Source organism: Calonectris borealis, chromosome 6 (assembly GCF_964195595.1).
Source record: "Calonectris borealis chromosome 6, bCalBor7.hap1.2, whole genome shotgun sequence".
Lineage (NCBI taxonomy): Eukaryota > Metazoa > Chordata > Aves > Procellariiformes > Procellariidae > Calonectris > Calonectris borealis.
The window spans coordinates 14,383,772-14,394,449 of record NC_134317.1 but is presented as its reverse complement, the minus strand read 5'-3'; the positions used below and the strand labels follow the sequence as shown (position 1 = coordinate 14,394,449).

At 53.4% G+C, this 10,678-nt stretch overlaps 1 protein-coding gene and 1 long non-coding RNA gene across 2 annotated transcripts; one reads left to right on the top strand and one right to left on the bottom strand.

Moving 5' to 3' along the window:
• Nucleotides 1-381: 381 nt before the first annotated feature.
• LOC142083464 (uncharacterized) lies at nucleotides 382-5,141 on the bottom strand. The gene is made up of 3 exons (XR_012674061.1): nucleotides 5,078-5,141; nucleotides 4,352-4,500; nucleotides 382-2,493 (listed from the first exon to the last, which is right to left on the bottom strand). It is a non-coding gene; the product is annotated as an uncharacterized LOC142083464 (long non-coding RNA).
• Nucleotides 5,142-5,316: 175 nt separating this feature from the next.
• INHBB (inhibin subunit beta B) lies at nucleotides 5,317-10,388 on the top strand. Its single transcript, XM_075152893.1, has 2 exons — nucleotides 5,317-5,799; nucleotides 8,438-10,388. Exons 1-2 carry the CDS (start codon nucleotides 5,397-5,399, stop codon nucleotides 9,211-9,213), a joined length of 1,179 nt encoding a protein of 392 aa, XP_075008994.1. The 5' UTR covers nucleotides 5,317-5,396; the 3' UTR covers nucleotides 9,214-10,388.
• Nucleotides 10,389-10,678: the final 290 nt, after the last annotated feature.

Sequence of the window (10,678 nt, the reverse complement as noted above, 5' to 3'; positions counted from 1 at the left end):
AATACAAATTCCAGATAGAGCACAGTGCTCCCAGCCTGCCCCTGTAACCGTGCGTCTCAGTTTCTTTATATTTCCAGGAAGATGACAATGGCCACCTTGTAAAAAGCTCTTTCAGATACAGGGCAGAAGTATATACTTCAAGGTCTAGCCTTGAAACTTCTGTGGGATAGCAATGCTCTTCTGAAGTGCCATTTAAAACAGATTGCGTTTCACTATGTGCAAAAATCCCCCGTGTAGATGCAGCTATACAAGCAAAAAAAAGTGCTTTTGCCAGTATAGCCTATTTTATTTGGGAAATGCTTGCAGAAAAAGATGCTTGTGCTAGTAAAACTTGTATTTACTGGTTATCAAAGGAGAAGCATTTCTAGTGCAAACCAGGCCTCTTATATATGAAGCTTTATTCAGTTCAGCCATCAGTACAGTAAAGAAAATCCTTCCTCAAAGGGATTAGTAAGATTACCTAATAGATATTATTAATGGTTTAAGAGCATAAAAGGTGCTTTGCAATACGTGCAGGGCTAGATCCTTTGCTGGTGTAAATCGTTATGGACCCACTGAGGGCATCATGGAAACACAGAGCAGTGAGGGAGCTGCCTTGTGCCATCGCTGTCTGCTCAGTTTCCAGAGCTTCCCACCGGCTCAGGAAGGTGCAGAGCTGCACTGACTGGCCTCTCCAAAAGCGTGACTTCTGTATCTGCCGCCCCCTGAGAAAAATGTGCATAAGCAAATATCTAGAGTATAGAGAAAGAGTCGCAGCGGTTTGATGTCTCCGAAACATGCCGATTTACACTGGCTGAGGCTCTCAGTTTGTACTGATTTCATTATACTAGTAGCTTTAATAAGCATCAGATTCCAGTCATGAGACTTGATGTTTCTACAGAAAATACCCTCCGATGCTGTACCTTCTCACAGCGGGGCTCCCCGCCTAGTCGTGCGCTTGCCCATTAAGCACAAATCCCAGCCATTTCCTTCCCAGTTTTCCTCTGCATTTAATGTATGGAAAAGCATGACCCTGAATCAGATGAATAGCAGCCGGTTTGAGAAGGTGTGTGTGAAAATGTACCCTCACGCAGATGAGCTCAGAACAAATAGAATAGAGGGGAGGGGGGGAGGAGAGCGGAGCGGGGGGAGTGTGAAGCTACCCCTTCCCTGATAGTTCAGCCACTGTGTGTAAGCAACAAGTTTATGCCCAAGGGAAAGAACTGAAAGCTGAGGAGATCTTAAAATTAACAGAGCTTTATGGCTCAATCAATAGGCCATGCTTCCTGAGCAAGATTAGAAATCAAATAGCACATTTCTTTCTGTTAACCCTGTTTGCTCATCCTGTAGGCTCTTCTGCCTGAAAGCATCTAAGGTTTGATTAAGTTCTTCTCCAGGAGGAAGCCAGAGAAAGTCCGTTGTGTGAGAGCTGCCTCAGAATGCTATGTTGGACACACTTTAAATAACAATAGAGGTTATTAGTGTATTAGTTTGTTAGTAATTGCTAGAGAAGATAAGTCTTCCCAATATTTGAATATGCAAAATGGCTTTGGCTAACCAAAAAAGAGAGGGAGAAAAAACAGCCAAAACATGCCACTGCAGTGAGTAACAGGGATGATTGAAGATCACTGTATGTAAAAAAGAAAACATCTACCTTGTTTTACTACTAGAAATACCTTCCCAGATTTGTTATCCGCACTGAAGACATTATATTTTCCTTCTTTGGCATTTCATTCTCACTGGGGCAATGAAATAGTTGTTCTCAAAGAGAGAGGGACTGTGTTTGCACCTATTTCTTGTTTGACAGTGACCTCTGTGAACCAGTCATCACTGCTCTGCCTGTTGTTTTCTTGTTAGCTCTTTGCTGTCAAATTAATTACTGTGAAGTACTAAGCTTGTTGCATTCACGTGCTCTTATTAGCTCACAGGATGTCAGAGTGATTGGATTTTTAGTATTATTTCTTTTTTTACATTCCAGGCTTTCCATTCAAAACCGGTTACTGGCAGGGAGGAAATACTGTATCTAATTCTGATCTCCCGTCAGGGTAGCTCCAGTGACACTGAGGATTTGATTTACAATGCTGTATATGCCATTAGACTGTGTTTATATTAAAACCAACATGAACAATCAGATTGGGATTGCAATGTGATTTTGAAGCACAGCATTAAGTGTCTTTCTTTTGCAGTAAGAACAAGAAAGAAAATATTTATGATGAGAATAGCATTTGTCTCTTTCTTAAATCACAGTAACGAGCTCATCCTCCAGTTGACCCTCTTTACGCTCTTGCATTGCTCGTATTAGTGACAACTAACAGAGCTCACATGTGTGCAGTCCGGGAATACAGGAGAAGTTTTATTCTTCTTTTAAAACCTGAAATGCACAGAAGGGGCTTCTTAGCTGTCATGCTTGACATTTGCGTGTCCTGCTTCTGCTGCCCCTTGAAAACCAGCATTCGGCTCAATGAAAAAGATGAAGGTCTTGAGATTTGCTTTCATTCTTGAAGGTAGATTTTTCTTTGTTAAAAAAAAAAGAAGAAAGAAGATGTAATTAGAGCAGCCGGCAGCCCCGTCGCCTGGGCCCGCTCCTGGGCTGTAGGAGACTCAGCCCCAGATGCTCCTCTGCCCAGTTCGGAGCACGGGCTTTAGCGCGCATCTCCCGTTTCCCAGCCCCAGACCGCCGCCTCTGCGGGACGAGACTCTCCGACCCGGCCAGCGGGAACCTCCGCCACCGCTTGCCACCGCCGGTTCCTCCGTGCGCCCGGGCCGCGGAGTGGCGGCGGCCCGGCCTCCGCCCGTTAATTCCCAGCGGGGCTCCAGCGGCTCCCACAGCCGCTGCCCGCGGCCGGCGGGCCGGTCTGCCCCCGCCGCTGCCCCGGTGACCCCCCGGCCCCGCCGCCCGCTTCCCCGCGCGGCCCAGAGGGGGCGCCCTCTGCCCAGGCTTCCCCGCGGCGGCGGCGCGCAGGGCCGCGGGGCAGCGCGCAGCGGCCGCGGCTGCCAGGCACAGCGTCCGCGCGGGGCCGCGCCGGTGAGCCGCGCCGCTGCCGCTGCCCCACCGCGGGTGCCCGGCCCCGGCCGTGCCTGCCCGCGTGGCGCGGGGGGTGCGTGGGGCGGCGTGCCGCGGAGCGCCGCGGAGCCGGGGGCGCAGCGTGGCTCGCTATCACGCCCCGGTGCCGCGGCCGCGGAGGCGCGGCGGGCTTCCCCCCCTCCTCCGGCTGCTCGCCCCCGGGCTCGGCTGTTGGGGGGAGCCGAGTGGGAACCTCTCCTGACCCCTGCGGGGGGGATCACAGCCCCCCCTTTACCTTGGGGCCCTCCCAGAGCCTGGGGCTGCCCCGCTGAGGAAAACCCGTTCCCAGGGCATGGGCAGGGCCGGCGATCCCGCCGGCTCCCCGCCGCGGCTGCGGGAGCGCGGCGTTCCCGTTATCTCCCCTCCCGGCTCCCCTCGGCCGCCGCCCCGAGCCCCCCCCGCATTGCCTCCGCCAGGCTCCGCGCCCGCGTCTCTCCTGCCCCACGGAAAACACACACAATCCCCGGCACCCGCCCCGATTACCCGGCCCATTCAAACAAACAAACAAAAACCCGCCCCGTCGCAAAGCCAACCCGACGGTAAACTTTCTAATGACTTCTTCTTTCAAGTGCTTAAAAGGCAAGGAACACCGTGGGGGGAGGGATCCATCTCCCGGCCGGGGCGGGAGGGGGGGCCGGGCTGCTGCCGCTCGGAGTCCGTCCGTCCGTCCGTCCGTCCTGCCGTGAGACGGGACGGGGACGGGGGTCGGTGTGCGGTGGGTGTGTTTGCAGGAACCGGGAGGGAGGGAGGGGACGGGGGGAGTTAAAGAAACTGCATAGTTAATATTTCCACATCAGGAAGTTACTGTAATAGCCCAGGGGGCAAAAGACTTAACTTAATCTCCTAAATAGTGAGGAACCCATGGCGTCTCTGTTATAGGTTGGAGTTCCCACGTGGTTTTAACTCCTGTATAAAAGTTTCAGTAGAAAGTGCCACAATGTCGTGATTTTGCAGGGGGGGAAAATTAGCAGGAGGAGATCAGAGGAAGATAAGCGAGGAGCGAGCCGCTTCCCCGAGACCTTCCACTGCGGATCCGAGAGGGAACATCAGACGCGTTAAAAAAACCAAACCAAAACAAAACACAGCGTTCAAGCCAGCACAAGGCGAGCGAAAGATCAAAAAGACGCGGAGAGAGAGAGAGGGGGAGACAGATTAACTGGAGCAGCAGCAGCAGCAGCAGCAACAACAACAACAAAAATCACACTTAAAATAATAATAACAATAATAATAATAAAACCCAAACCACCAACAAGGGAGATATTGTTTAAAAAGAGCGAGCGAGGGAGCGAGCTGAAGAGCTGGTCTGACCGAGTGGATCCGTGCTGCTTCTCCTGGGATCGCCGGGATCGAGCCGATTCCCCGCTCCGCGGCCGCGCAGCGTGCGGTGCCGCTGCCCGCGGCGGGGAGCCGCGCCGGGCGCCGCCGCAGCATCCTCGCCGGACTCCGGACCCTCCGCGCTGCTTCGAAAATAAAGCATCTCGCTAATAATAAGCGGGGCGGTGGGGGCAGAAGACTCGCAACTGTGGAGCTGCCAGCCGCGTACCCCCTCCCCGCCGCCCCCGGCCCTCTCCCCAGCTATGCTCCGGGTCAACTTTGATGGCACGTTGAGAAGCAGCGGGCGCTGAAGGGGGACAACCGAGCGGCGCGGCGCGGAGCCGACCTGCTGAGAGACCTGCACCCACGGCCTGTGGATTGTTGTCTTGCGGGGGCGGAGTGGGCGGGGGGGTACAAGTGGCATTTCTCCCCCCCCCCCTTCCAGGCTATAAATTGGATTGTATATAAATCTGCTTCGTTTATCTCCCTGACCCCCCTCAATGACGCTGGACTAAAGAGCTCCTCTCCGCGGCCCGCCCGGACCTGCCGAAGCGAGCGATGGACCAGGAGCGGCTGCGCCCGGGGATGCCCCTCTGAAGCGGCGCGGGGCACCGGGGCAGCGCGGCGCCGCCTCCCCCCTGCTCCCCGGCTCCCCTCGCACCTCCGGCTCGCTCCCCGCTCCCCCTCCCTCCTCCCCGGGCTCCGCAGCCACCCCCTCACCTGCTGCCGTCCCCCTCCCCCGTGGAGCCGGGCTCTCCGTGCACGCCAAGCCTGCTGCCCCCCCCACCCCCCCGCCAACTTCGCCCTCGGTGCCTGCGTGTGCAGCCTCCCCCTCCGCCTCCCCGGCGGCACACGCCGCTTCCCCGGGCGCCCCCTCCCTCCGCCGCGGCTCCCCCCCTGCGCGCAGCGGTTGCGGCCCCCCCGGCTTGGCTGCCACCGCCCCCTCCGCGCCGCGGAGCGCACGGAGCGGCGCTGCCTGCAGACGGGCTCCCTGCGGCGCTTCGGGGCGGCCCCCAGCTCGGCCCCCCGCTCCTCCGCCATGGACGGGGCGGCTCGCCGGGGGGTGCTGGCCGCGCTGCTGGCCTGCGGGCTGCTCCTGCTGGGCGCCGCGGCCACCCCGACCCCGCCGGCCCCCGCCGGCGGCTCCCCGCAGGACACATGCACCTCCTGCGGCTTCCGGCGGCCCGAGGAGCCGGGCAAGGTGGACGGGGATTTCCTGGAGGCGGTGAAGAGGCACATCCTGAGCCGGCTGCAGATGCGGGACCGGCCCAACATCACGCACGCCGTGCCCAAGGCGGCCATGGTCACGGCGCTGCGCAAGCTGCACGCCGGCAAGGTGCGGGAGGACGGCCGCGTGGAGATCCCCAGCCTGGACGGGCAGGCGAGTGCCGGGCCCCCGGCCCACGACCCCGTCTCCGAGATCATCAGCTTCGCCGAGACAGGTGGGCGCCGCCCGGCCCCGCGCCCCCGCCGCCCGCCCTCCCCTGCCCGGCCTGCCCCGGCCCCCTGCCCTGCCGCTCTCCCTACCTGTCCTGCCTCTCCCCTGTCAGTCCCCCGGCTCGACCCCTGTCAGTCCTCCCGCTCGCCCTGCCTGTCTTCCTGCCCACCCTTTCCGTCCCGCTGCCTGACCCCTGGCAGCTCCCCTGGCCGCCCTTGCCTGGCCCTGCCGCCCGGCCCCCTGCCTGTCCTCCTGCCTGCTGTCCCCCGGCACCTGGCTGCCGGGCTCACCGCATGCCCTCCGCCTCACCCGCTCTCCCCTCTGCCCCGCACCATCTTGCCCTGGCCCTGCCCGCTCCTTCCCGTCCTCCCTGAGCATGTCCCTGTGCCCGGGCTTCTCCCCGGGTTGTGCCCTGCAACTCCCCTCGCTGTGTCCCTCCATCCCTCCGCGGCCTCCGTGCCCCCGGCTTCCCTCCGGCAGTCCTTCCAGCTGCATCGTGGCTTGCCTCCGTCCCTGTGCGTCCCACCGTCCCTCCTCCGCCTGTCCCACTCCATCTCTTGCATCCCTCGCCTCATCTGCCTGCCCTGCACATTCATCTGGTTCACTGCATGCATCTGTCTGTTGAGGCTTGCCTTCACCCGTCCTCCCTTTCCGTTTGTCTCCCATTTATTTAGCTCTCATTTGTAGTGTTGGCCTTGTCTGTTTGTCCACCGCGTCTTCCCAAGTGTGTCTGTCTCCTCTCTGTCCATCAGTCTGTTTACTAACTGTGCCATCCATCCCCACAGTACCAGCCATCTCAGTCCTGTCCTGCCATTGCAGTTATGTGTCACTGAGTCCCTTCAACGTAGCTTTCCAGCAGTTTATCCAGGCAACCGCTGTGCCTGTGAACTTTGCACATCTGGCCATAATACCATCACTCTGCAAATTAGCTCTCTCCTGTCTATCTGCCCATCTCTCCTTTCCGTCATCGCTCTATCGCTCAGTTCATTTCTCTCTCTCTCTATCTTCCTGTGGCATCTATATATCATTTGTCCACAAAATAAATCTCTTTCTATCCTGTATACTGCCCACTCATCTTCTTTATCTACCCTCCCACTTACCAAAGGCATATACATTTACAGTATCTATGGGATCTGTTGCATTATACATATGCTTGTTATATTCACATACAAAATTTATGGGCGCACACAATCTCACACAACACAAGTGATGTGGATTGGTGCAGCAACACCGTACTGTTCTTTTTCTGTCACTGTCACCACAGTTTATAAAGAAGTTGTGTATTTACTAACATGGGAAAGGCTTTCTTAGGGTACATTTTGGGGTTTATTATTTTTTAATAGGCTGTTGTTGGGAGATCTGGTGTGGGCTTGTACTTCCATTTAGTATTCAGTCAATCGCTGGCTTTTGTAACACTTCCAAAACTGACTTTATGTAAAACGTAGACAAACACAGTGAAAATTTTTGCCCCTGAAGCATTACGAGGTACCGAATGGGCCCTGGAGGCACATTTGAAAGGCATCTAGGGTAACAGATGAAGACACCGACTATGCAAAAAATCCCATTCAGAGATTGACAAAAATAATAAAGATTCTTAGGAAAAGAGAAGGAAGAAAAGAAAAATCTACATTTGGCTCTGTACAGAAAGAAGCGAAACAGATAAGGACAGATGAGAAAATGCCTTTCCAGCAATAATTTTAAATAGCGATTGGGAGGCTTTGATTCAAGGATCAGAATTACAGTCTCCGCTGTAAAGGCCAGCTTGCACATTTATCACCTACGCCAAATTCAGTTAGGACTTATAGTACAAAATTGCAGCAGGGCCACTGGTATTTCTGAAACATTTCATGCAGCAGGTTCTTTTGTTTACAAATAAGGGGTTATGTCAGACATTTGGTGACATTTGGTTTTCTGTGACAATTTTGCTCCTTTAATTCTGGTGTTATTGAAAAGCGCATTGAGAACAGTCAGTAACGGCGTTACAGCGAGAGCAACCGCTTCATTGCCTCACCTTGTATGGGAGTTTATCATTGCGGGGCGAAAAGGCAGAGATTGAAACGATTAATAATAACAGATATTCTATCAGACTAAGTGGGGGTTAGCTTGATCTGTTGGATAAGCAGGCACATTACTGAAATATTTTCCCCTCCGTTTCATGTATCCTCTCTGTTAAATTGCAGTGAGAATATGTGAAAATCGAAACAAAATCCCTGGTTTGGCATTGGCGTTTCAGTGGTTGTTGAAAGGGCTCTCCCCGCGAGAATCGGCGGGTAGCTGAAAGTTAAAACTCTTCTTAAACCGACGAGATAGCAGAGTCCGAGTGCCGGCCTTTTCAAGGTGCTGCTGTAGCGTCTTCAGAGCTGGCTGGCTGGAAATACCCGGTTCTGGAGAGCTGTTACTGGTGCCTGTGGATCTGACATATCCGACTAGAGCCCGGTGATGAAGGTTGCTGTGAGAAGTCCCTTTTCAAAGGGTTTCGATTGCAAATTGGGGATATCTGATTCAGTGCGTGCCCTCTGGCCGGCGCAGCCTCGCCGCTCTCTCCATCCGCTGTGCTCTAGCATTGTCCCTGAATCCAGAATGGCACACAAGCTAACGTTTCCTTTTTGACTTAATCTTGCTGATCTCTCCTTATCTTGCAGACGATCTGGCCTCATCTAGAGTCCGCCTCTATTTCTTCATCTCGAATGAAGGGAACCAGAACTTGTTTGTCGTTCAAGCCAGCCTGTGGCTTTACTTGAAGCTGCTTCCATATGTCTTAGAGAAAGGCAGCAGGCGAAAAGTAAGAGTCAAAGTCTATTTCCAAGACCCGGACACTAGCAACAAGTGGAATGTGGTTGAAAAGAAAGTTGATCTCAAAAGAAGTGGTTGGCACACTTTTCCCATGACAGAGGCGATCCAGGCTCTGTTTGAGAGAGGAGAAAGGAGACTGAACTTGGATGTTCAATGTGAGGGCTGTGAAGAGTATTCAGTGCTGCCAATTTATGTGGACCCCGGGGAGGAATCCCACCGGCCTTTTTTAGTGGTGCAGGCCCGCCTCGCCGATAACAAACACAGGATCCGGAAAAGAGGCCTGGAGTGCGATGGCAGGACCAATCTATGTTGCAGGCAACAGTTTTACATTGACTTTAGACTCATTGGGTGGAATGACTGGATCATAGCACCATCAGGTTACTATGGGAATTACTGTGAAGGGAGCTGCCCGGCCTACTTGGCCGGCGTCCCGGGGTCGGCTTCCTCCTTTCACACCGCCGTCGTGAATCAGTACCGAATGCGGGGGCTGAACCCGGGCACCGTGAACTCCTGTTGCATTCCAACCAAACTTAGCACAATGTCAATGCTGTACTTTGATGATGAATACAACATTGTGAAAAGGGACGTTCCCAATATGATTGTGGAAGAATGTGGTTGTGCTTGATTTAAGGTGTGTTTTTTGGGGGGGGGAGAGAGAGAGGGCGAGAGAAAGAGAGAAACATTCCCGTACGAGATGGTGTTGGAGGAAGTTTCACTGTGTATCCAGGCATCAGTGTTGGAAAGTCACTGTGGAAAAGTTTGACAAAAAAAAAAAAAAAAAAAAAAAAGAAAAAAAAGTCATTTCACTTTGGTGTCAGGACAGTGGCAGTTTGTGGATCTTGGACACTTATATATTCTACCACTTATAAGTTAATGCTATGAAATATCTTAAAGACACACACACACACACACACACACACGAATCGTGGGCACGCACACAAACACGCGCTCATACACACACACAGACACAGACACAGACACGAGGCAGCTCAGAAGAGGGACATGAGCACAGAAAGCCAGTGACCAGTGACGACGGACCTAAATGCCTGCCAGTACGAGTGAACGGCTGAGCAGCTGTTTCCCCGCCTGCCGGCGAAGTCAGACCGAAACGAGCTCCCTTTGCTCAGGCAAAAGCACAGACTGCAAGAACACGACGTATTCTTGCACGCAGGTGTCGAAATGACCAAACTTAGAAAATTAAAAAAGAAAAAAAAAAGAAAAAAAAGTCAACCGTCACCTCTTAGGTCTAACGGGAAGCTGCAGGACACCTGCCTTGGGAGGTGATCACTTCCTCTTAATTTAAATTTATCTAAATGTAAACATCACAGATACCCGCATCTTCCTACAGCACTTCCAGTAAGGAATCGCGTGGTACCATCAAAGAGAGAGAAAAGGAGACGGGCACGTCAGCAACTGCTGTATTTCTAACATCTGACCGTTGCGAAGTCAGAAGCTGGGCTGGCGTGGTCCCATGCTTTAACTGCCCACTAGCAGTCCGTGGATGGCTACACCCGCCGTGTCTTGGAAAAGGGGATCCGATACCGTATCTGGACTGTGGTGGCCGTTGGCATCTCTCGCTGTTCAGAGAATGCAAAGCTAAGGTTTCAATCTGTGTTCTTCAAGGGGGGACTCGGCAAGGACACATCATGTGGGGGACGAGCAAACAAGCAACCGCTACCACGGCTAAACCAATGAACCCTGAAGAGGAGTGACAGTAACAGAGTGGAGACGTTCTGAAAAATGCAGTGCGTTTAATAACGGGCGAGGAACATTTTAACAAGTCTCGGAAAGGAGGAGAGAGGAGAGTGCTTTCAATTTCCTTACCAGGAGGTGTCGAGGATGGCCATAAAGATCAGAAAATAATGATACAGCATAGCACTTGCAAACTGCTTGAATGCACGTATAATAGCACTTGCAAATTTCAATGCCTTGAAAAGTGGTACTTGATAGTGCACTTATCTTTGCTCACTATCTAGGTAAACAGGTGCCGCATGAGCTATGCAATTTAAAGTGTTGACCCATACTAGACAAAACTGGACTTATGATATGACTTTTTTATATTTTTTTATACTTGAAATTAAATCTTTTGC

Excerpts from the sequence above, each read along its gene's own strand:
- INHBB (XM_075152893.1), top strand. The coding sequence starts at position 5,397 with ATGGACGGGGCGGCTCGCCGGGGGGTGCTGGCCGCGCTGCTGGCCTGC. Across the intron at positions 5,800-8,437 it reads CATCAGCTTCGCCGAGACAG|ACGATCTGGCCTCATCTAGA; the intron begins GTGGGCGCCGCC and ends CTTATCTTGCAG.